Source organism: Cryptomeria japonica, chromosome 6, assembly GCF_030272615.1.
Source record: "Cryptomeria japonica chromosome 6, Sugi_1.0, whole genome shotgun sequence".
In the NCBI taxonomy this organism is placed as follows: Eukaryota; Viridiplantae; Streptophyta; class Pinopsida; order Cupressales; family Cupressaceae; genus Cryptomeria; species Cryptomeria japonica.
Window position 1 is genome coordinate 105,732,646 of NC_081410.1, and position 26,665 is coordinate 105,759,310.

Genomic DNA, 26,665 nt, shown 5'->3' on the forward strand with positions numbered 1-26,665 from the left:
ATGATTGTGTTTAGATATTGGGTTTAATGAAGGATTGATTACTATAGGTTGTGATAGTCAAAGTGCCATTTGCTTAGCGAAGAATCCGACTTTCCATGCCAAAACAAAGCACATTGATGTTCAATTTCATTTTGTTTGAGATATGGTAGAGAATGGGAGGATAAAATTGGATAAGGTCGACACTTTGACAAATGTTGCAAATACACTAACAAAGCCAATGAGCACAAAGTAGTTCAGATGGTGTTCCAATTCTATTAGCCTCTCAACCCCCCGGTGAGTACAAAGTACTATGTTGTTGGGATGTACAATTTTTCTCCCAAATGGGTTTTCCCCACATGTATCTTGTGTTTATTGTGTTTATCTTTATGTATGTTCATTATCTCCATCTGAATGTGTTTCTATTTTTGTAATAGTTAAAGATTGTAAAGAAAATTTGCACTATCTCCCCCACTAGGTTAGTGTTAGGAAGCGTTTTCTGCACCTACACAAACACAAACATGCACCCATGCACAAACATAGAAATAAATGCATGCATGCCCCCACTATAATATCTCAAATGGAATATTTACTGGATTCTTGCAAATATCATTTATAATCATGCAACTGTAATGAACTTATCCGAATATTTGATTAAACTTGCTAATTTTTCCAACTTCAGCTCATGTATCAAACAATTGGTAATTAATCAATAATTCTGAATTTCATAATTAGGAACAGCATTGACATGCATTGACAGTTTCACAAACATATTGCATTTTATTGAATTTCACTGGTACATTTTAGCAAAAAGTTACACTGAAACAAACATTCAAACATTCAAGACTGAAATTATTAAATTCTGATGTCTTAGCTCATATAGGAGTTGCTGAAATAATATCCCTGAGTATAGTGATCGACAGGTGAAAGAAAAAGGAGCAGTAACCTTGACCAAACTTATAACGTTAATAGCTGAAACTCATTTACACTCATATCATCAATAATGGTGGACTGATCTGCAACCTTTTTAACCTCCTTATTCCTTCCAAGCAATAGCAGCATACCCAATAACCATTAGCAATCGCCTTGTGATGTGGTGGCTGGCTAGAAATACCTGGAATCTCCTTCAAGCTGGTACGGCCAGCAAAAAGAAAGACTGTAATACATGGATTTATTATTTGAGTCACGAATCTCCAACAAATTTGTAACTTTTAACACTCATAAAAATAAATACCAAACAGGAAGAATTATTCTCTTTTTATCACAAATCTTCAAACTTAAACATACAGCTCCAATGTGAATCCTATGTGAATCCACCTGTATCTTGGCTAGGAAAGATCTTTCACTCTCGTAACAAATCTTCACCTGAGAGTTTTCATCCTGAAGCAGTAGAAATTTTCTAACTCCACAACAGGGGTTTCAATAAATAATTTTTAAATAATATTCCTTTTAGCTCCTTTTAAGTGACTTAATATTATTTTAGTTTTTAAAGTCTTTAAGTCACTTAGTGTCTCCCTTTTAATATAATTAAATATTAGTTTTCAATAACTTAACATTTAATTATTATTTTCCACACATCCAGTCAAAGTTACAGAAAATATTAGAATGGACTGAAAACGAATTCCAATCATGCAAAAATATTCTTAAGGGCACTCTCCAAGAAAGTTGGAGTTCCCGAGGATATTGGAAAGGCCACAAAAAGGGGGCATTACACCCTGTTGGTGTCTGTTTTATCATCTACCAAACATTAGGATAGGATACCCGGAGGCATTCTATCCTCTCCTGAAAAATCACTACTGATTCCAAGGTCTATATGTGCGAACGAGCGACTTTAGTGGAACAGCTTCTTGGGTAGTGTATCCTGAAAATCTCAAGGGGGACTTACATTTAACAACTGTTTTAAACTGCTGGACTTAGATGGATTTAGCAATTTTAGGCTCTTCTTTTTTTTTTTTTGGATTTTCTAGGGATTTAGACTTTCAAAAGAAAGGGAAAAAAGGATAGGGTTTAAGAAGGCTAATCTAATCCTACAAATTCTGGAGACGGTATCAACTGGGTGCTCTCGAGAAACCAAACCTTGCTTCGCCACACTAGGGACAACTACACAAAGTCGGTGCGATCTTCGATGGATTGTGCTTATGATCAAGATGTTGGGATGCACAGAGGACGGGCTCAGACTAACTTTGCACAGTAAGATGGAAATCATCCATTTACCAAAAGTATGAGCGGAGATACACCATCAATTGACACTTATCAAATCCTTCATTCAAATTAGCAACAATGAAAGCAAATCTAAATTAATTCTAACTAAGTGTTGAGGAGATTGAAACCATGCAAATCATTCAAACGATAGGGATTACAAAGCAGCGCACATACAATATATTATCTGGAAATGACCTTAAGCAACAATACATCAAAAACCTCACACTCTCCAAATGAGAGGAGGCAACCTTATATAGTTTTTCAAAAATAAATGAATGGCCGAGATCAAACAGCGATCAAGGGCCAAGATTGAAAGTCCTAAACCCTAATTAGGGTTTCCCAAAATACTATCAGCTTAAATGAATAGGAGAGTGACACGTGGCGTGGCTACTAATTTCACTGAGGTGAGTGTCCACTTTCTTCTTTCAGAGATTCAACGTATCTGGACACAATCAGCTTAACCTCCTCCATGGTTACACTTGGCAAACCGCCAATCTGGAAGTCGATGATGTCCACATCATCGGTACATGTGGCAAGAATGCCTTCCCACTCAACTACTTGTGTGAGGAAGTTCTCATCGATGGCGAGAAAGTTTGCAATCTTTGAAAGATCGCCTTTGTCAATCATCCCTGAATCCTTGAAGAAGCTCGCCTGAATCCTGACTCTAAGGTTCTCTGCCTGCAAATGTTTCTCCCTTAGGCTTTCCTTCTTCCAGATCTCTGATGCCACACGGAATACCTTGCCCAGGATCTCTCTAACATTTTCCTCTGTCTCAAAGCACTTGGTCTCGGATTTCTTCAGATCCTCAATCCGGGTAACCAAGGTGTAATACCATGTGCCAAAGTCATACCTGTCTCCTATCTGTATGATACCTACATCCACTAAGCTTCTCTTCGACATGCCTCAGATAACCTTCAGATGTGGGAGTATTCCATTCTGAATTTCATCCACCTCTTCCCAATTGGTGGCTAGACCTTGGATACGATCGATCAGTAAAGAAGCTGACTCATGTGCCGATACTAAATTCTCTACCAGTGTGTCAACATGCACCGAAGCGTCTGAAATCCACTCCTTGGCTTGAGTGTACGAGCCATTCATATCATCATAGTCCTTCATTGATCCCTGTTGAAGAGGCTGTGGCGGAGTAACCGGGACCTCGCGGTTGAGTGGGCTAGTAAGATGGAGAACGTACTTTCTCCACTACTGGTTCTCTTCTTCAACCTTCTTCCTCTTTTCTTTTTCATAAGCTAGACTCGTCTTTAGAACGTTGTAGGAGTCGTCAAAATATTGGACCTCTTGGTCCTGGGTGGGCTTACCCAGCTCTATGGTGGTAACCTTGTAATCATCCGCGTTGACATTGTCTCTAGTCTTCCCTTCTTTGGGCACCGCTATCTGGACTGTCCTGAATCCTGCACTGTATCTCTAAATTAGGGAAAACTTTTTGGCGGGTTTGGGTGGTTTAGTTATAGTGGGCTCATTCACCTTCTCCAGAAATGCTGCAGTGACCTCTTCGGAGCGGGCCTCCTTGGGAACCTTGGCCTTTATTCTTTCTCTCAGCCAATCCGGAATGGTTGATTGCTCTAGAGTGTTCCAGTCAAACTCATCATCTGCCTCTCCTGGGTTTGTTGGTATGCCATCCAAGAAGATTGTAGGTGCTTCAGTTTGCTCTTTGTCTGGACTTTGGACAACCTCTTCCACTACTTCCCTAACTGGTTGAGAAAGCACTCTTACTTCCTCATCGATCACGCAGATGTTCATCTCTTGCTCCCCAATTGCATTCTGATTAGGCACAATGGAAGCAGCACTTAGGATGGAGTGGCCTTCGCTGGACTCTCTTCTCTCACCTACAACCCTTTTTCCTGTGACCTTTGTGGAGCTTCCAACCAACTCCTTCCTCTTTCGAGACCCAACACACTTTCTGGATTTCGAACATCACCGGCAGAGGTACAAGGATTGATGCACAGAGTATCATCTACTCCCATCAATTCGTAAGTCAAGGTCACACCTTTGGCCTTCAACTGCTTTGTCTTTTCAGAGGTCCACCACCTCGAATACTCAACCACTAACCTCATGAGGTCTGCTAGATCTAATTTCTCTCCCTCTGTCCAATCTATTAAAACTATGGGTTCATTTTTCATCTTTTCAAAGCCCGGCTGCTGAAGTTCTAGGCTTTCTTCTACCTGATCAGCAACTCTGAATACTTTTGTTGCTCTCACCATGCTCAAAGGGATTCTTGACCAGAATCTCTTCCTGATCTCGAAGCTATCGGCTGCATTAGCCCAGTAGTCTTCTAGATCCAGTCTGTGCTCAAACGTTGTTCCTTCGACCTTCTTTATCCTATGGAATGGATCAAAATTCCTCCTTGCTTTGTATTGATAGAAGGGATACCAGGCTAGCTCCTTGTCAGCGGTCGCAGCAGCTTGTGATGATGGACATGTTTCCAGCCCATTGCCAATTGTAAGTGAAGACGTTCCTACCTTCTTTTGCTTATCCCTTTGAATCACTATATACTCCTCCAATTGTCTCACAAACTCGAGCAACACCACTCGGTCGGTAGGGTAAGCTAGAAGCTTGTATGGAGGCCCGGAGAATCCCTGAATTCGGAGGTAAGTGAACTTTGGATATTGGATGTACCAATACCCGAACCGACCGATGATCTCCATAGACTCTTGAGAGAGTCTCTGGTGTAGCCCACCTTGAAGTGTTCAAGTAATGTGCATAAGGAAAGTATCATTCACTCTTTTGAAATGGAATTTCTCTTCCATGTGGAGCTGGAGATAGCAATCATACACTAGAAACTAGTTCTCCTTGTTCCCAACTTCTCCTCTACAAGTGAGACCTTTGTACCTGTAGGTCCTGGCCAAGGAATAAAACAGGTAAGAACTCGTGAAGAAAGTCCTATTCATCTCCAGGTTCCTCAGTTGGCTGTCTAGGTTGTCGCTGATCATCTTGGCCCAGTCTATCATTTTTACTCCATTGATTATTTCATTAATGAATAATGCATCCATGGTTCGAATGGAGCTCCCTGAGGGTTTCCCATTATTCTATTGAGCAGGACAATCATGTCCCCAATGTCTTCCTTGAAGTATGCTTGTACTAGGCTCTTCCTCTGAAGTTTGGAGGCTCCCTTCCTCGGCTTGTCTAGCTAGGAATGGTTAACTATGGCATCATATTCCTCTAGGTGGTCCTGATACAGACTATCAACTTCGTCCTTTGTCATATACACTGTGTTGTGATACTCTGGGATCCTGAAGGCCTCTCTAATGGCCTCATCACTGATATTCGCCAGCACTCTTCCATCAGGTGCAACAATGTCCTTACTGATGGGGTTGTAGTGTTTGGCACATTCGACTACTAGTTCATTGCACTGCATGGTGGGGAGGAAGCCAGCAGCATGCACAATGCCACTCTTCATCATCTTTCGCGCAATGGTGGTAGGCACAAGGTTGTCCAGACCAAACATTCGCTTCTTAAATTCCCTCAGATTGATGTGTCCGAGGTTGGTGTCGCTGATGTTCTTCCATTTTGAAGTCATCCTCGACTCCAAAGGAGCATCTTTATACACCTGAAATTTCATAATGTCTAGGGCCTACAGACAAACAATGAAATTTTAAGTTAAAAAATAATTTGCAAAGTTTCGAAAATAACAGGGCTGCGAAATGGCTAAATGTTGGAAAATTTTCATTTTATTCCCATACTTAGCCAAAAGAATTGAATTTTCACCTCAAAAACTCTCAATCTTAAGGCTGGTTATGGTTACCACCAAGTGTCAAAATTTTCAAAAAATTCCATACTTGGCCATAAAAATGATTTTCTTTCTCCAAAATTTTCAAAAAAATCATTTATTAAATTCTGGAAAATATTCAGAAAATTCATAATTTTAATTTCACCTTCGACTTGGATAGAGGTAAGGCTAGAATTTTCTCCAGAACACTTAGAAAATTCAGAAAAATTTAGATAATCCTTCCTCGTACTAGTTGTCTTTCTCCAAAAAATTCATGAAACTTTTGTCAAAAAAGTTATCCAACTTCTAGCAATATCAGAATTTTCTCCAGATGATCTTCAAACTGAAATACTTTACTAAGCTCTCCTTAGTAACTTCGAACTTCTTGGTGTAATAATGAAGTTGATAATGAAATATTTGTAGACAAGGTTAAATCCTCAAGTAGAAACCCTTAAAATCTTCCAACTCATACTTCTAATTTTAACTTCATGTTTCCAAGTTTTAAGAAAATATCTCCAAAAAAACTTTCCATTTTGATTTATGTTTGAAAATATCCAATAATCCTCCAATATTCTCTTTCAAAAAATCTTTCCATTTTGGATTTTAATTTTGAAATCTCTGTGGATTTTCCAATATCCCCTTTTTCAAAAAAAAAAAACTTTCTATTTTAAAATCTTGTAGGATTTTCCAATATCGCTCAAGCTTGTTGACTTTGCTTGACTTTTCATGTGTAGGTGGACTTTTGATGATAACTCTCATCACCTTCAAATTTTGGCAGACTTTTGGAGGTCTCTAGGCTAACATGGCGGAGTTTGGAGGTGGTACCCAGGGTATGGCGGACTTTGATAACTCTTCCTTTCACATTGTATCTACTTCCTTGGGCGGAGTTTTGAAGGGTCCCTTCAACATGGAGGGCGGACTTTGAGCAAAGCTCAATCAAGGCGAATTTTTTGGCTAAGGCATAGGGCGGACTTTGGAACATGCCCCCTAGGCGGACTTCTAAGACATCTCCAACATGGGCAGACTTCTAGACATCTCCAACATGGGCGGACTTCTAGACCTTTGCTCTTCAAGGCGGAGTTTAGAGGGTCTTCAACTTCACATGCCTTCCTTCTAAGGCGGAATTTTGATGAGGCTTCCACACCTTCTTTCCCCACTCCACAAGTCATAGGGCGGACTTTGGTGTTACCTTTTCCTAGAGCGGACTTTGGTGAGTCCTCTAGCTTGGTGCTAGGGTAGGGCGGACTTCTAAGGACTCTCCTCATGGGTGGACTTCTAGACCTCTCCATCATTTTGCTAGGGTAGGGCGGACTTTAGAGGTGGCACCAAAGATATGGCGGAGTTTAGACTTCCCTCCCCTTAGTCTTCCTAACCTATGGCGGACTTTGGAGGGTTGGCCACCAAGGTGCTAGGGTAGGGTGGAGTTTTCACTAGGTTCCCACATGGTGGACTTTGGAGAGTCCCAAGACATGGCGGACTTTGGTGGCATCTCTTCCTAGGGCGGAGTTTTGATGGGTCTCCAACATAGGGTGGACTTTGGACTTCACCCCTTGGGCACCCCACACACATGGCGGACTTTAGTGTGTTGGCCATCATGGCCTCTTCCAAAACATGGAGGACTTTGAAGGGTCCTCAGGCATGGCGGACTTTGATGAGAACCCTCACACCTTCCTTCCAAGGCAAACTTTTGTTGAAGCTTCCACATGGCAGACTTTCCACGCCTGTCATGACATTCAACCTTATCCATTAGCCATACTTAGACAAAATTTTGGAAAATTTTCAAAATTTCACATTTTAACCAAAATTAACAAGATTGACTTGAAATTTGGAATCCATGCCTAGGTGGATCATCTGAGGCATCACGCCTCCTAAAATGTAGGGACTTGGCTTTTTAGGTCAAAACTTGAGATTTTTGGATCCCGATCGAGGCAGGTTAGTGGCAGCAGTGTAAACCCTAGGTTCGCATCCTGAAAAAGCAAAAAGCTATCCCTAAAATCTAGGAAAAACTTTCTAAAAATAGCCACACCGGGGATCGGGCTGAAAATGCCAAAACCAAACTTCCTAAAAAATAGGAAAAAGCAAAAAAACAAACTTTCTAAAAATAGAAAGTTGTCCAAATTCGTCCAAATCAATTGCGATCTTCGTCCTTTGGCCTTTCTAAGCACTCTGGTGGTGTTCGTATTTCGGAATCGTCAGGGCCTGAAATGCTCAAATTTGCAAAAACTAACTTTCAATCGTCCAAATTCCTTTCTAATCACATAATTTGCAAAAACTAACTTTCAATTGTCAGGGCCTGAAATGCTCAAAACTGGACATGGCTTGGTGAAACTGTAGCGGAAGGTCATAGGACACTAACAAAACCCTAGAAAGAAGGAAAAGAGAGGGTCCCCATTTGCAATGGGGCAATGTGTGAAAAAGGTCACAACACACACTCACACACATGCACATGAATCACACACACACACAAATCTACCCACAGAAAGACACGGACACACACACCCAAACAAACATAGTTGCACGCATGCACCACACACCCAAACAAATTTGGATGCACACACACACGCATACAGAGTTGTGGAAAAGGGCACCAAGCAAGACCAATGTACAAAAGATGATAAATGCATAAAGAAAGATTCACTTTTAAGTTTTAACAGTCCAAAATATTCTACCTAATGATAAATATCTAAATCTTGATATAATCTTACTATTCGTAGTCTAAAATATACAATCCATCCTATTATATACATAAAAACATCATCTGAGATTCTGATTCACAGTCATAAAACAAAAAAAATGTGTATAAATTCTACCATCTTCTGAGGCATCTGTGCATGCAACATCTACATATTCATCTTTAACATAGGCATCTGTATATGCAACATTTTTGTGTTTATCTTTAAAAGAGGCATCAGTTTCAGAAACGTCAATGGGAAAGTTATAAGTCCTATCAACTGGAACATGCAAAAGCATAATCAATGGAGAGCCATCAATTTGATTGCCATATAGTTTAAAAACATAACTTGCACTAAATGTAATGATTTTCTGGGAAGGCAATAAGCTAAAAGCAAGAGTATCCATCAAAGTCGGTGAAAAGACATGTAGCCTGGTATTAATAATTGATGATGAACTTATGATCCACATGTCAAAGTCCTCAATCTTGTATCAGATTGTAAACAGTATAGCGATTGCCAGAAGTTATAGCATGACTTTCAAAAATATGTTCTGAATCTTGTGCTTGCCACAAATGTCAACCACATAACACAAGTCTTTCATTTGGCATAAACTCTTTAGATAACATTCAGTTTTATTTCATTCTTTGGTAATTTGGTCAAGTCATGAAATCCTTTATCCTACATCATAGGATATATGTGACTTGTAAACATACAAGTTAGGAATCAGGCAAGTAAATGTAACTAATAGAGCCTAATGCAGGATAACTACACACAAAAATTAATGCAATTGCTACTTCAGCAGTATTAGCTTGAGAAATTTTAGAAAGAATAAATTATAGAAAGCTAAAAGCTTTCCATGAAGTATCTATTATGGAGATCCAAAGAAAGTGTTGTGCAGGCTAAAGTGATTCTGTATGAAGCAGAAGATAAGAATGGCATGCACGCTATCTGTTTGAGATAATGAAAACATGAAACAGAAATAGACTTTGGTCGTAAATCTCATTCATCTGTAGCAACATAAATTTTAATGCTTGGGAGTAAGAAAACCTTTACAATTTGCCAAAGTATGAAAACATAAAAACCAAATTTTATATATGCTTCAACATACTTACGCAACATTCCATGGCTCTGGACCAAGTACCCTCAGAAACGTTGCAGGATTCATAGTGCCTGCCCCTACCTAAATCCAGTCAAACTCTTATATATTACAATGTGACATCCAGCTGGAATTTACACATCATATTAGATAGCATCATAAGAAATTCCAAACTACAAATCCCAATGTAAAGTGCAAAATCCCTTAACACTATCCAAAATAACACTAGAACTGTATCCACAGTAGTCTTATCATACGCCTTGCTTTATGTGCAACTACAGGGATGGAAATTCTACCTCGGTATTACTGCACTGCATGACTGCACATCCAACTGAAGCCCAGTAATCCTGATTTCAAGGAACATTGTAAAAGTAAGACAAAACAACACATAAAAGCAGAACAGTTGCCAGATAGAGCTCAACAGTTTAAAAACTATCAGATCCACTGCTAAACAACATAATTTTAAATTCCAACTCATAAATACTACAAACAATTTCACTACAACAGATGTCTTTCAATAAAATATAGATCAAGTTTTAAAAGGTTGAGAACCATATCGAGAAAAGAACAAAGTCCAGATAATAGGTCAGACTTTCAATATCCACCAACAGCCATTGTAAAACTGCATATCTTAATTTACAAACTCCAACTCATCTCTTGCAAGTGACTTTTTTGAATATTTTCAAGTCTTCACAAGATAGGGAACCTGCTCCACAACAGAGCTGAATATAGATCCCTGGTTCCAAATCACTGGAACAGGCATTGCTAACCTACAGAGTCTTTAGTTCCAGCTTATTTGTTGCTTAATGTTTGTATTTTTCTACTATAACTAAGGTTATTGTAAAAAAAATAAAATTATTAAAGAAAATGTGGGCCATATCCAGAACAGAATGGGCTATCAGCCACACATTCTTTTCTTGGTGGAGGATTGAAATATCCTGCAATGCCATTTTTGCAACCATGGCATTAGGTGCACTAATATTGCCTCCTTTGGCTTAGACCATTAAAGAAAATGTGAGCCAAGGTTTAAGGGGTATCCATTCGGCCAAATTAATCTCAGCCTCATCCCTCAAGGGTGTCACGCCTTTGCAGTTAACAAGTCTTGATCCCTCATGAGCTTTTTGTGATCCAATCAGCTTCATCAATAGACCAAGAACCACTCAACAATGCTTATATATTTTCCTCTGTAATGAATGCTATAACAATAAATTAAAAAAAATTAAAGATAAACCATATCCAGAAAAAAAAGCAGCTAGAGGGAATCTTCGAAACTCCTTCAACACATTGCTGAACTAAATCATCCTAAAATTCAGATTTGTTGTTCTACAGTGCTTGTCATTTGTTCAGAAGTAACAAATGATTTTACAATACACCCAATTTTTCATAAAAGAAGTTAATGACTGTGTCCAGAATAGAACAGGCTAGAGGTTACACATCTGAAACTGATCCAATCAACTTCATCAATAGACCAATAGCCACTCAACAATGCTCATGTGTTTTCCTCTGTAATGAATGCTATAACAATAAATTTTAAAAAATTAAAAATTAACCATATCCAGAATAAAAGCAGCTAGAGGTCACATGTTCAATACTCCAACACACTGCCGAACTAAATAATCTTAATATTCAGATTTGTTGTTCTACATGGCTTGTTCATTTGTTCAGAAGTAACAAATGTTTTTACAATACAGTCAATTTTTAATAAAAGAAATTAAGAACTGTGTCCAGAACAGAACAGGCTACAGGTTACACATCTGAAACGCTGAAGGCCGTTGCTAAACTACATAAATATTGAATCCCAGATCATATTTGTAAAATGCTCCCATTTGTTTCACTACAATGAATAATTTGACCCAAAATTCTAAAAACAAATCTATAAAGTAAAATTGAGGACTGTATCCAAAATAACAGGAGCAGCTAATACTAAACCTCACAATTTCAAATGTCAGCTCATTGTTTTGTGAATTCCTTTGTTTTTCCTTCGTGAAGATTTTTTTAAATGAATTTAAACTCTTCTAAAAACTAGGAAAAAATGCAAATAAAGGGCAGTTGCAAGCAACACATTCCAAACTCCTGGAACAACAATTTAAAAAGATGTATTCTTAAGATACAGTTTATTTTGTATTATAATGCCTCTGTTTTGCAATAGATTTAAGTCTTTTTTTGAAAGGAAGTTGAGGATTGTAAGGAGAACTGAAACACAATATACAACTACTAAAGCCAGGCATGTCATTTTCCTGCCATGTAGAATAATCACAGCCTGATTAACTACAGACACTGTTGTTATCCTGGACAAAGAGATATTAAGAACAACAATTATAAATTTATAGGCCAAGTTGGATGTCAAAGTGCCATCGCAGCTTTAAACAATCAGGTATAAGTGATTAAATGTATGCAAGGGGCCAACTATTTAGATACAGCAATCCATATATAAAATAAATAAGCAGTGAACAAACTGGGGAAGGAATAATGGAAATCCAATTAATTAATAAAAGTAGCGAATTGCAGGGAAATATCCATCCATAAACAGCAATCCAAAGACTGATTAAAGGCATCGTTTTAGATAACACTGAACAGCAATTGGAATGTTAGAATATGCAAAAGCAAGAAGCAGCGGTTCAATTAAGGATTAATTGTAGGAACTAACATATTAGTTTAGACGGAACAAAGATCCTTCATGAAGCCAGATATTCAAGCATTTAAGGAATCATTTATGATGAATAATAGTTATGAAGGGGCCCCCCATTGATGGGGCTTGAAAGAATAATCTTCCTACCAAACCTACAGAGGGAATTCAGTGGGTTGGCCTGGAAAGCAGATGGATAAAAATCAACTTTGACGGAGCTCCTATAGGAAATCCAGGGACAAGCGTAATTGGATGTGTGGCCTGAGAGCAATTCAGGAAAATTCTTGCAGAGAAATCAGAATACATCGGAGAGACAACCAATAGTATTGCAGAATTCAGAGCAGTATTGACCAAGTTACAGATGGGGATGGATTTGAAAGCTAGGCAAATTCACTTGGAAGGGGACTCACGGATTAATGTTAATGCCATCAGACAAAACTACCACCTAATTGGCAACTTGCTCATTGGCTAAGACCGATCGAGGAGGCAATAGGAAGCATCAGAGAGGTGAGAATATCACATGCTTATAAGGAAGGTAATGACATGGCAGACAAACTAGCCAAATTGGCAGCAGACGAGGGAGAAGGAAACTGCACCCGGGCAAGGGTGACGCAGGACTAAGGTGGACTAATGATTATCATACATGCACCAAATTTGTGAAATTTCCCAAAATACAAAGTAACACTTCCCACAGAGAATAATCATGCAGAAGTGAGGTTCATATTTCTGCATGACATATCGTGAGGTTGAATAGGGGACGGCGGAAGAATAGATCTCACCAAGCATATGCTTGAATGGACAGCACCATCAAATCAAGGCATGAGGAGGGTTTGTAAATAAGATTGCCGGTATAAGGACACACGTAATAGAATGATGGGACGGAAACTGTGTGCTATACCACATTTCGACTAGGTGGCAGACTGGCAAATATCATTAATGAGTCATTAAGTGAGGTGCGTGAAAGGATTGATCAAGATCAATGGCATTATAAGAGGTTGATTTGGTGGTGTCCAGTCAGTATATTATTAATTAATCACGCCTAATCATGATGACACTAGAAGGCAAGCGGGTAGATAAAGACCTGGGCGGTGATGCATGACTCATTTGGAATTGCCACTTTGAGCCGATAACACAGTTGGAAATGGACACACCAATTCTGCTCAAATCAACTAAGAGACAAATGTTGTTTATTGGATAAGTAAGAGACAAGAGGATGGTGACCATTTTATCAGTGGAGCACCCTCTGGTTCATCATGCTGTCAAGTTGATGTTGGGGTTGGAATTTCACAAGGCCTGTCACAAGCATAGGGTAAACACTGATATTACGGCAATGTTGCTATATATGGGGATGTCGAAGGCCAAAGCAAGAAGATGTGCCAAATGCTCTTCAAACACACCTTCTTGGGAGAAATTGATGTCATCCTAGACAATGTAGATGGCAATTTGCTTATTCATTTGCCATAGAATTATTACATGTCAAGGGGCCAAGGTGGGGAAGTGAGGAAGTATTTGGTAGTGCAAACCCTGGAATCGAAACTGCTGCAAGGACGGTGGAATGCAATTGAGTGGAGCATTACTTTTCTGCAATGGCTGGCTAGGATTATGGAATCCCCAAGGGAAGGATGGGTGAAGGCTTGCTCGAGGGAAATGAAGAGGAGGTTAACGACCTGAACCTAGAACTCTCTGCGCAAGGCAAGGAAATGGCGGAAAAACGATCAACGGAACATAGAAGAAATGGCGATGAGCTCTGCCCATGATGCCTGCGGCTCAAAGTGTTCAATGGTGGCAAAGGCTCAAGCAACCAAAAACCTAAGGATGGAGGAGGACTAGCATTGGGCTGCGAAATTTATCTGTTTCTACTTCACTTTCCTTTTTCTATTACTACTAATATGCATGAAAGTATAGGATTTATTTTGTCACCATTTTGTCTAAGGTGACAATATAATATAGGTTGGAATATGTCTCCAATTTTGGGTAATGGAGACCAATATGGTAGGATAGGGATAGTATTTGTCATTACCAGCACTCAGGATGCTCCGGCTGAAAAATAGGAAGGGATAAGTTTGTATAGGCTTAGGTACATCCACCTTTTGTGACTCGCGGTGGAATTTTGTCTATTCTGGAATAGGGTTGGGATAGATCTTCTAAAGATGATAAAAGTAACTATCACTGGCAAACGAATGTAAAAGGCTTTTTTGATATCAATATAATGGGTGCTACTGTTGCCGGGAAGAATCATTATGTTATGTTGTCATATTATGTTTATGTTGTCGTCGGTAAAAATGAGTTACGGCGGTCAGTTAGTTAGCCGACGGGTAGATAGTTGGAGTCGCGACGGTTGTGTCGCACCCCTTCGGGTATTATATATTGTGTACCTTTTCTTCGAAGTGGCATCAAGATAGTCGTGTCAAATGTAATGTTATAAGCACTTGATGTACATGGACTGTTGAATTAATACAGAGATTGGTTATTTAATATATTTCCATTATGTTCTGTGCATTTACTTTCTGCATTTAACCGTTTACCCGAGAGGGCAAACATTTGGCGCTGTTGCCTAGACGTACTCGGGAACGGAAGACACGGATGGCGCATGGACACGATGGGCCTACTCGTCGGTGAGATGAACCCAGAGGCCGACGACGCTCCCACGGAACAATTGGCGAAGGGGAAATTGAACCCTGTAATAATCCCAGCACAATGTTGAGATAATTTGTGGCCGAAAGGAAAAATACAAAAAAAGTTTTTTTTTGTGTACATGGCGTGTGCTTGCTATGTACGGAAGTGATTTATGCCCAATGTATTAAATAAAGATAGAAATTAAAAAAAAAAACAGAAATGGACAAGTGGGAGGTCGCGCAGAGGGCCTTGATTCTGGAGCAGCAAGTAGAACGAAGGCGTAGGCTAAGGCAGCTTGCCGAGGGACGACCGGCCGAGGGGTTGCTCGAAGGGAACCCAGGAGGTATCACGGAGGTTGCGGAGGCAGAGATAGACGGAGAGAAGTACACTCTCTACACTGTCATAGGGTTGCCCGAAGGGAACCTAGGAGTCACGGAGGGTGTCGAAGGCGACCTCTACAATTCGCCTGAATACCACCACCGTAGGGTAAGAAGTCACGAAGAGTTGGTGGAACAAACAAGGCGAAATCTAAACTTGATCGACGCTACCAGAGACCTACTAAAGAATTTGTCCATTTCGGAGGACAACCGGAGGGAGACGACCGAAGGTGATGGAACGGTCGAGGGAGCACAAGGGTACCGCACGAGAGGCAATTTGTTCGGTTCGAGGTCAACAACCTTCTCCAGAGGACCCACGAGTGGAGGGTCAGGTGCAGGAGGCGGAGGCAGAGGATCACCAGGTGCAAGCGCACAAGGCACCAGAGGAGCGAGACCGAGCGGTGGGATGGCCAGTAAACAGAAGTTGCCGAAGTTCAACGGTGAGGGGAAGGAAGATCCCGTCCGCCATTGTCGAACGTGCGAAACCATATGGTCAGCGAACGGTGTTACTGACCAAAACGAATGGGTAACGCAGTTCCCAGCCACGTTACATGGAGTTGCCATAGATTGGTACTCCGATGTGGACAAGCAAAAAGTGGCCACGTGGGCCAACCTACAGAAGGAATTCACGGAGGAGTTTCAGTTGCTCCATGATGACAATGAAATTGTAACGGAGATATACAGTACCAAACAAGGTACCAAGGAGACAATACGGGCATACAGCAGGAGGCTGAAGGAATTGCTGGGTAAAATGGAAAGCCAACCAGCAGATGGATTGAAGAAACGATGGTTCGTTGAAGGATTGAAATCCTCCCTACGAAAAAAGATGAAAACTCTACACCCGACGTCATATGACGACGCTTATAATAGGGCGATGGACCTGGAGAGCGAACACAAAACATCAAAGAAGAAGAAAAGTAATAAATCCTCGTCCGAGGACGATGACTCTTCACAGGAAAGCAGCAGCGACGGCGAGGCTGGCAAACGGGTGCAAGCGCTCCAAAAAGACATGGAGCGAATGAGAAAGGAATTCAAAATAATGAGAAGCACTAGTCGGAACGAAGGGGACATATGGTGCACTGAGTGCAAAGAGGAAGGGCACACAAAGGGTACTTGCCAGAAGAAGGCATTCTGCGAGATTTGCCAAGTGATGGGACACTCCACCAGGGAGTGCCCATACAACATGAAAACCCGAAGTGCGCAAATGAATCAGGTGCTGTTCACGGAGCAGGCCACAACATCCGCACCAGCGGGTACGGGCCAGCAAACTAATACAACGGCATCATCTGGAGGATACCGAGATAACAGACACGGCGGCGGGAACCGGATCCAGTATGACACCAAGGGTCGGCCAATGATCCAGTGTAGGGCCTGCAACCAGTGGGGACACTTCGCTCGCGATTGCACAAAGGAAGCCACCCCTCAACACCTTTGCCGATGGTGTGGACCTGGAGACCACGATGATGGAACTTGCCCAAAGTTTGGAGTGAACCTGCTCAACATTGACAGAACGGAGGAACGGGTATTGGCAATCACACGGGGCATAGGTAAAGAAGGCGACATACCCGGACCCTCGCACGGAGAAGCAACGGGCGCTGGAGGCGAAGGCTGAAGTGGCAAGGGAAATGTTGGCACAAGGGAACACTCAGGAAGCGGCAAGTACTTCCCGCTCTGAGACTGAGGAAAATATCTTACGACAAATATTGCAGATGGAGGTACCCATGAGAATTCAAGACCTCCTGGAGACCATGCCACAATTAAAAACGGCTATCTTAAACTCTGTACCCTCACAGGTGAAAAGGAGGGAGGTCCTAAGCCCCACGGTCGACCCCATGTTGTTGGTAGTCAACAGCAGACGCCAACCAACGGTGGTGGAAATGGGCATACTGGGGACTACCTTGACAGACACTATCGTGGACGGAGGGTCAGGAGTAAATGTGCTCCCAGAAGCAACATGGAAAAAACTGGGAAAGCCTACGTTGTGGCCCCCCACGTTCAACCTACTAGGGGCAAATCAGCATGGGATTAAACCCCTTGGTACCCTCATGGGCCAGCAAAGTGATGATTGGCACGCAGCCATTCGTGCTGGATTTTGTAGTAATTCCCCTGAAGCAGAAGGGGTATGACGCCATCCTCGGGCGTGGGTGGCTCATTGCAGCAAAGGCGAACCATAACTGGAAGCGGAATACTCTCTCCTTGGAAAACGTGGGGAGGTAGTATGTAATCGACCTCCGTACGCAGATGGTGAGTGAGGAGTTGGCATCCTCCTCCGACTTAGAATCTGAGGGAGACCAATTGGGGGAGGGCGGAGATGGACACCGCTTGGAGCCTAGTGACGAAGGGGTGTTAGAACTGGAGGCATGCTCAGGGGACGACGGGGACTCCTTAAATGGTCTCTTCCACTAGCAGATGGAGGATTACAAAATGTTCCAAAGCTACAGGCTCGAAGTAGAGGAACCAAAGAAACCAACAGAGGTGTACCTGTCGGAGTACAGAGAATATTGGAAGGGAGACGCCCCAAACCCTAGCGACATAGACAATCCGAAGAGTGTCGACAACGATTGGAACCCTGTGTGGAAGGCCGCAGCCTTCAAAATCTTTATTATTCTTATTCTTCTTATGTACGGTAAGGAGACCATGGTCCCTGTAGAATTTGTGGTTCCAGGTCTTCGGATGGCCATTGAAAATAGACTTGCCACCAACGGATCCAAATTGAAATCCTACCACGTGAAGCGCGCAGGGGACCCGAGAGGCTGGAAGGACACCCGAGAGGTCGGAGGGGGACCCGAGAGGGTGGAGGGGGACCCGAGAGGCCGAGCAGGCGACTCGAGAGGCACGGGACAAAAGCGGGAGACCCTTGGGCAAGGAAAACTGAGAAGGATGAAGGGCGATCTCAGAGATAGGGGACCCGAGCCGAAGACTCTCTAGATAACTAAAAAAAAAAAGTCGTTTGGCCATACGGGTCAGCTGACCATACGGGGGGGAAAAAAAAAGAGAAGAAAGAGAAAGACGTGGAACCACCGTAGGTGCAGCCACCGAAGGTGGGACCACCGTAGGTGGAGCCACCGAAGGTGGAACCACCGTGCGGTGGTCACACCGACGGGATAAGAACCGCCAAGGGCAAACAAAGAAACAAAAAGAAAGGAGCAGCCCGCACACACCGCCAACACTGCGGGATCACCGTGCAGTGGCCTTATAACCACACAGGCAGCATAGTAAACCTGAAGGAGCACGGCGGCTACGGTTTAAACTAGGGGGAAAGAGAAAATACCACGACATGACAGGGATGGCACGTAAGAAATTAAACCCGCAAGGGGCGCTGCCCCTCGACCCTGCTGGGGCGCTGTCCCCAGACCCCCAATTTATTTTTGAGCTACAATACACTTTTTGGAGTTGGGCGAAGGGCATCCGAGAAGTCATGGTAAGTGTGGGTTGTTTCGTACTGTGAGAAAGAAGCCCGAAGCTAAGCATTGGCGGGCAGCCATAAGTCGTAGAGGGAGACGGATTTGGAGGGTGCGAACAAACAAAGTTGCGGGAAGGCATTGCAGGTCCGCGCAGTCGTACGACAACAGCGAGTTATTCAGTTCAGTTATTAGCCTTTGGGGAGTGTGATGGAGGATTTGAGGTGTCTCCTAGCATTTGTGCCAGAGGATTGTGGCCACCTCCAGGCATGACCGGTACACTTTGAGGAACTCGGAGTATGTCTCGGTTGGACGTGAGGTTGCCTTGGTGGATGCACAGAGGGCTCGGGAGGAGCTGACCACCAAGTTGGAGGCAGTAGTTGCGTGAGACTTAGTTCAGCGTACCCAGGAGTTGGATGCTGGGAGAGCAGCACGGGTGGCTATCGAGGACAAATTGGCTAGGGAGACAGTATCATTTGAGTAGCAGTTGGTGGAGGCTGAGATTGAAAAATGTGTTTTGCAGACAAGTTTGGTTTAGGCACAGGAGGACTGGGATGTCAAAGGAAGCAATAATGGTGAAATCCGCACTTGAGCATCGAATGGTAGCAGAAAAGGATTTTCAAGCGAGGACGCAGCAGGTGTATGAGTTCCGAGCTCGACTGGCGTCAGCAGTTCCTGCAGTTCTCTACCTTGGTTTTGTTTAATGTCATCTCTATTTTGTATTAAGTCGTCCGGAGTCGACTTCTTTTCTTGAGGGGGATGATGTTGCCGAGAAGAATCATTATGTTATGTTGTCATATTATGTTTATGTTGTCGTCGGTAATAATGAGTTACGGCGGTCAGTTAGTTAGCCGACGGGTAGGTAGTTGGAGTCGCGACGGTTGTGTCGCACCCCTTCGGGTATTATATATTGTGTACCTTTTCTTCGAAGTGGCATCAGGATAGTCGTGTCAAATGTAATGTTATAAGCACTTGATGTACATGGACTGTTGAATTAATACAGAGACTGGTTATTTAATATATTTCCATTATGTTCTATGCATTTACTTTCTGCATTTAACCGTTTACCCGAGAGGGCAAACAGCTACCCCCTAGCAGCTATTTAATTACCAAAAAGAAATAGTTATGAAGGGGCATCACTAATAGTCAAATCCAAAGGACATGACCCCTTATGAAAGGGCAGATACTACCAAAGGACACATATCTTCAAAAAAATGATAAGTTATAAAGGATAAGGCCACGAGGAGATAAAAAAAAATCATCGAAGGAGTAGAACATTTTATATTACTGGCAATCATTATTGTAACAGCAGATTGGTATGTTGTATCTCACTCGCGAACTAAATACTTAATTACAGTAATATTATATTTGAATTGTATTGGGAACAAGGGGCAAATACATGGCCTATAATATAAGTTGTTTCATTTATTCTTATATATACATATAACAAAAATAATGCCAATAAGATTTATAATTGTTAATAATAAGGAAATTAAATTTATATGACAATTATACTTAATTTAATTTATTTACATATACATTCATAATGCATGAGAGATTAGCATAATAATGACCTAATCCTTAATCATTCTCTATTGCCCCTCATGAGGATAGGTTGGTTTTGTTAGGGAAAGACTATTAATATCTCACAAAGTAGGTGAGCCCCAAGAGGTGGTATGGACGTGTGTTCTCTAAACCCTTAGGGAGATCAAGAGGTGGTATGGACAGGTGATCCTAAAACCCTTGGGCCTACTTGTGGAGAATGGTTTTCTAGCGCCCTAACATAGTAATTCCCCATCCTCCGTAAGGGTTGATGATTAGGAAAGAAGTAAGGATTGGGGCCTAAATATAGTAATTATCAATTGTATCACGAATACTAATGTTCTCTAGTTTTAATAATCTGATTTAAGGCATACTAAGTATGATGAAGTATGTTTAAGTATGGAAAATAGGCATACTCCTAGTAGGGATCCCGAGCATAATCCAAAACCTATTTGGGAATTCTAGTGCAAATTGAGTTAAGTCAAGTCCCAATAGGGGACATTACAAGGTACTGTTGCTCAGGGAAATCAATACCACTAGGCACGTACCAGGAAACAGTACTTTTAATGATTCGGCCACCCTCCAAGTCATCTCAAGTACATGTCAAACCTGCAAATAGGCAAACCTGCTGAGACACACCCAAGGAAAACTTGGGGTGCGTCCACAAGTGAATGACTTCTCTTTTTTCATTGTTTTGATCGAGAACCATTGTAATGTCCCCTTCTCAGCAGTAATCAACTCAGTTGACCGTTAGCCTATTCCAGAGACCCGTAGGCTAGTCGGAAGAAGAAATTAGGGTTTCCTACCTCTAGGAGGATGTTTCATCATTTTCGATGGCTTGCATGTTGGAGCTTGTCAGTTTGGGTTCCGGATTCCTTCTGGGTTTTTGGAAAGCTTCACAATGATGGTACATGCATAGCAAGCAACGAAGCTTAGCAAGGCGAAGGTAGCTTATTTCTCTGGGTTTTTCTGGGTTTTCTGAGAGCTTCACAATGGTATAACATGCAAATCAATCTGAAGACCTTTTCTAGACTTACTATTTTTAGTAAGTACGACTACTGCTCAAATTGGGCTTAAAATCACTTTGAAAACACTTATTATTTTTAGTAGTATGCTATTTATATAAGTACCATTTTTAGCAGTGCTATTTTTGGTAGGGGTTCTACAACCCAACTCAGTGGCTATTTCTGGCAGTATTATTTTTGGCAAGATCCTGTGTTCGAACTTAGATGACTATTTTCTACAATGCAGTTCAGTACCTTGGCCTCAACTCATTTTGGCAGTATTCAATATTTGGAAGCAAAAGTATTTTTTAATACTTTATTATTCCCCATGGCCTAGGCATAATTTGTGTTATGACTTCAGGGGTCGACATGGTATTTTTAATTAAATTATAACTTAAGGCAAGTTGGACGATTTTCTAAGTAAGATTGCTTAAGTTATATTATTATTTAAAAGTCATTGTTGAGCGCTCGCTTTACACATTATTTTATAAGCATTATATTTATCAAAAGTGGCGATTAAGGGTGGATGTGAGTTGGACGAATTATGATAAGGAGGTTAAATGAAGTGCTAATTGAATTTGGGCGCCATGTGAGTGGAATTTGAATTTGAATTTGGTCTGCGGAGAGGTTATAAATAAAGGCCTTGGGCTCTCATTTTGATCATCCATGAATATTATAACGAAGTGTTGCTGAAATGCTGTTGGAATGCTTCGAGGAATGCTTACCTCCTAGACTGTATGCTTAGCTTCTCACTTAAAAGATAGCGACTAGTTTATATTTGAGACTATTCTTCACTCAAAAGAATGGATGGATGCATTGCAAAGTGTGAGTTCGAGTTTTCTGATTTTGGAATGTTGTGTGTGTGTTCTTGGTTGTTGGTTTTCCGTGTGGTTGTAGGTGTGTTTTGCTCATAAGTTTTTGTGTGGTCATCTAATGGTTCTGGGCATTTGTTCGTTCTTTCCCTATGCTCTAGGCGATTACTCATGTAAGTTTTCAATGTTTAATTTGGAGTCTTCACTTTTATATTGCAAATCGTATTTCTATCCTAGCCGTACCATGTTGGAGTAATCTTGGGATGTGTGCAAAATGTGTTTGGGTGAGTTTGTTGCAGTTTGTTGGTCTTACCATGATCGCCAAACTCATAGCTTTTGTTTGCAATCAATTTTGAGTCAATCCATTGAGTTTTAGTTGAGTTTTAGTTGAGCATTTTTTATGTGGTTTGAAGTCGCTAATCTGAGTTTACAGCTTGCTGTTATTGTATTTCAGATTCTAAAAATTGTAGTGTGAAGTGTGTTCTTGGTGTGGTTGGTCTGTGTTGGTTTTGGGAGTGCTTATATTACTATTTGCAGTGATGGGCAGTGATGTTCTTAATCTAAAATCTCATGTTCTTTATAGTAAAGGTGATTAGTAGTACTAACAGCTACTTCTTTCTAGGCTGTAACATCAGACCCACTGAATAAGTGGAAGAGGCTGGCCTGTCGCCTTTCTTTGTTATTGTAATACTGTACTCCCGCTGAATAAGCGGTCAAGTAGATTGTAATTTCATTTTCAGTCCTCTCACTGGATAAGTGGTCGAGTGATTGTTGCTCATTTTAGTTTCTTAGATTTTGTAATTTGGCTGGTTGCACCGCCAAACTGCTGTAGAAATCTCTATCACCCGCTGGATAAGCGGAAGGGGTTGGCTTGCCACCCAACATTGTTATTTTGCATTGTAATTTCCAGTTGATTATTGAAGCTAACGATCCCCTTGTCACCGTATGCTCTCACCTTCCCACACTGGGTTCTTGGTAATCAAAAAGTGGAAGGGTTACTTTCAGCAGTGCTTTGATTATCATTTTCTAACCCTAACGGGTGCTTGTAATGTTTGTAACTGGAAATTTTTTAAAAAAAGTAAGGGGATATTTGAACCATATCAGAGCATTTTTAATATTAGTTATGCTTTTTTGCTTAATTCACTTAGGGGTGCTTTTAGTTTAGCTATAGTTGAGTTTTTTCTAGCTCCTCATGCTTTCACTTTAATTCTCTTAAATTTAGCTTAGGGAATCTTTGTGCTCTCCATAAAATCACATCATTATGCATTGTAATTTAATGCTGTAATCTTTACCTTTATGGACCACTCTCGTTTGAAGGTGTTCTTGTTTTTTGTTCAATCTTGTAGGCTTGTATTGCAAAATTCAACATGATATCAGAGTTTTATCTTTGTTTCAACAAACAATTCAAACTAACGTTGAAAAAACAAATATTAAACATAAAATTTTGAAGGTAATATACTTTTCTAAACCCAAATCCAAACAACTCACCTTCATTTTGTCAAAAGCAAACAATAAAACAATACGATCACCTTGTATAGTGCTAAGGACTGAAAATCAATTCTTTTGCTAATCCTAGGTCACTACAAGTGCCCATTTGCTTCCAAGAGAGTACTTCATGAGACCCACATAGCACGGCTACTGGAAGTGGCACTACTGGTGCTTTTGGTTCTAATAAACTGTATGATGATGTTGCTGTTCTCAATAAAGAACAATATGATGATTATATTGAATTTAAATTTTGCATAGTGCTACCTATAGTTCTAGCACTGACTATTAATATATTTGAATTTGTCATGACATTTAACATTGAACTACCAGTAGAGGTTTCAACTGTTTCTGTGGTCATTTAACTTGTTTGGTTTACAGTATGCATATTATGTGACTACTTTTGCTTATTTAACAACAATTTTTCTATTTTGATTCTTTTATGTGTATCTGTAGACCATAGCCAGCCATACTAAACACAGGGCAAAAAATTGCCTTACTGGTTTACCAGAACCCTGTACTGATATCCATACCAGTACGCGGACTGGCAACTTAGCTATAGGCCACTCAAATACTGGTGCAGCCATTCAATTGAAGCTCGTCATGTTATTAAATGGCTGTATTTCTAAAGTTAAGATAAATATTTTATAATAAAATATAATTATTAGAAACTTTGCAAACCATTTCTAGAATAGAACGGGCTAGAAGGTTACACATTAAAAACTTGGAGCCATTTCTAAATTCCATTGTCTTAAATGCCAAATCAATCCATTGTAAAATGCCTTTTCTTTTGAAATTTATTCAATAAATGACAGTAATTTAGAAAAAGACACGACAAACTTATCTAGACAATATTATCCACAAGCTCTTCTTTGCACATGGTAACTTATCCAGTTATTTTGGGGAGAATAAAACTAACGTATCTACACCGTATTTTCCACAAGCTCTTCTTTAAACAGTAACTAATACAGGAAAAGCGTTGGAGAGTTTAAGATGAAGCTTGTCTTTGCGCATGGTAGTTTATCCAATTATTTAGGTTATTTTAAAAAAGGACATTCGACGCAGTATTTTCCACAAGCTCTTCTTTACACATAGTAACTTATATAGAAGAGAATGTGGGAGCCTCGGAGATTTTAAGAGGCTAAAATTTTTTCAGATATGAAAGTCTTTTACAATGCATTGAAAAATGCTGGAGATTAAAAGACCAGAGCTGCAGATTGCATTCAACGTTTTTATCTTATTAACAAATGTTTAAAAGTTCTTGTGTTCTAAGTGAGTCGTTTTGCGTTGTAATTAGGACCAAAACATCATTGGCATTAAGAGTACTCAGAAATTATCTTCAAATGATTTACGACATAAGGGTCGAGTCCCACAAAAAATTTAAAAATCTAATATATAAACAATTCAGAACACAGCAAGAGTCCCAAGCATTTAAGGATGCTTAAGCATAGCATGATTATAATTCTATACATATTCTATTCCGCAATTTTTTGGTCAAACACACGGATCAAATTGCAACAAATTTGCAAATCTAATGAGTAAATTATTCAGAACTGAGTAGAAACCTCAGAGCACTTGATGAGCTTATTATGCCAATAAAAAGACTTTATAAATTCCTCTCTGACTGAGATTTATAATGAACCCTGCGGTTTTCTTGCAGATTCAAATAATATGCCAAAGATGTTAGCCAACTAAAGAAGAAACATACTATATTAAAGGATTCTAGCCTTAAAAAGATAAGTAAAATTCCTCAGACATTAAAAAATAACTAAAAATGCCCGTGAAAATCTTCTCTCAACAAAAAAAAAATAGTGGCTTATCCAGAATAGAAGAGGAGCGTCAAGCATTTAGATTACTTCAATATTTACTCATATGAAGATTTATCGACGATAAATTTATATTATTGTAAAAAAAAAAGCAACGCATCCAGAACCAAGTCGGAATTACATTCCCACAGAATTTACAACGAGAGGTACATTTTCATGTAAGTTCAGTGCCTAGAGTTGAAATTTTCGCCAGCAGGGAAGAAATTTGTCCATTGCACCAAAATAAGTTCAGCGTTGTGGAAGGAATTTGTCTAAATAATGATAAAAACACATAAATATCCAAAGCTTCAGAGTATCATTGGAGGGCATACTTGCAAGAGTTGAATAGCTTGTTGAAATGTGGGCACGAAGGTTCCGGTTTCGATTCTCCGAGAGATTGCGTTGCTCTCACTGCGTGTCTGCAAAGCCTGGGCCTTAATAGGCTTCAAGATTAATTTTCGCGTGAAAGTTTGAGACGTGAAATTGTGGCCATTTTCGCTTCTGGTAATGTGAAAGAAAGCTGCGGACCTGGTGATGTTCTGTAATCCAGCTAATGGCAATGATAGTGTTAGCGAAGAGAGAGCCATTGCGTTGTTTGGGTGGCTTCTTCAGCTCTGAATTCGGAGGAGATGTGGAAATCCTTCCTCCAACTCAACCGCAAATGAACCGGATAAACCACCGAGGCTTCTTACCGTTTGGCTCCAAGAATGTTATTCAATATCTTCTTGCCACCTGTCTTTAAAAATTTAAATAAGGGAAATTTTGTAAGGAAAAGAAGGGAGAATTTGTAAGGTTCAGTGGGTCAAAGATAGTGAGTATTGATTGTGTGCTATTTAGTTGGGAAGTAATTTTGTTCTTTTAACTATTTTTGTGTAGAATAGATGAAGTTGTTATTAAATTATTTGTGTATTGATCTTGATGTCATTGTGAGCTTTATTATAGGCTATGTTTAGGCTCATGGACGTTAAAATTATTTTCTTCTTCATCTTCATTTTAAAATAGAGTGTTTTTTTTTGTTTCGACTATTCTAGTTGTGTAAAAGACACAAACTTTATTTTTTCCATACCTCATCCTATCTTTTTCATCTACTTGTTTCATATTGAAGACAATGCAAGTTAGTGTTGTGTTGTGCACACATTCCCCGTCTCCAACTGGGACCCCTTTTTCTTTTTTTGCCTTGCTAGCCATGAGAGAGCTGACAAATGCACAGGTGTATTTGGAATCCAAGCCCATAAGTCAAGGTCTGCTTGGCATCCTTGAGACAAAGATTCTTGATGTGGAATGAAGGTGAGGTCTAAGCATATGAGAGACTAAGTAAATTAGGGGA

The 26,665-nt window shown here is 40.5% G+C and overlaps 1 protein-coding gene across 5 annotated transcripts in view; it reads right to left on the reverse strand.

The window, feature by feature from the left end:
• The window catches only part of LOC131030537 (glycine--tRNA ligase, chloroplastic/mitochondrial 2), a 305,534-nt gene extending 279,494 nt beyond the window's left edge, over nucleotides 1-26,040 (reverse strand). For 2 of the 5 annotated variants that reach the window (XM_057961391.2, XM_057961390.2), the window contains exons 1-3: nucleotides 25,671-26,039; nucleotides 9,967-10,017; nucleotides 9,687-9,754 (exon numbers count right to left, since the gene is read on the reverse strand). In XM_057961391.2, coding sequence (XP_057817374.2) covers nucleotides 9,687-9,754; nucleotides 9,967-10,017; nucleotides 25,671-25,925 — 374 coding nt within the window. In that variant the 5' untranslated portion in view covers nucleotides 25,926-26,039. Of the gene's footprint in view, nucleotides 1-9,682; nucleotides 9,798-9,966; nucleotides 10,018-25,670 lie in introns of those variants that run through there. The other 3 variants (XM_057961392.2, XM_057961393.2, XM_059207195.1) reach the window with 3 other exon arrangements.
• Nucleotides 26,041-26,665: the final 625 nt, after the last annotated feature.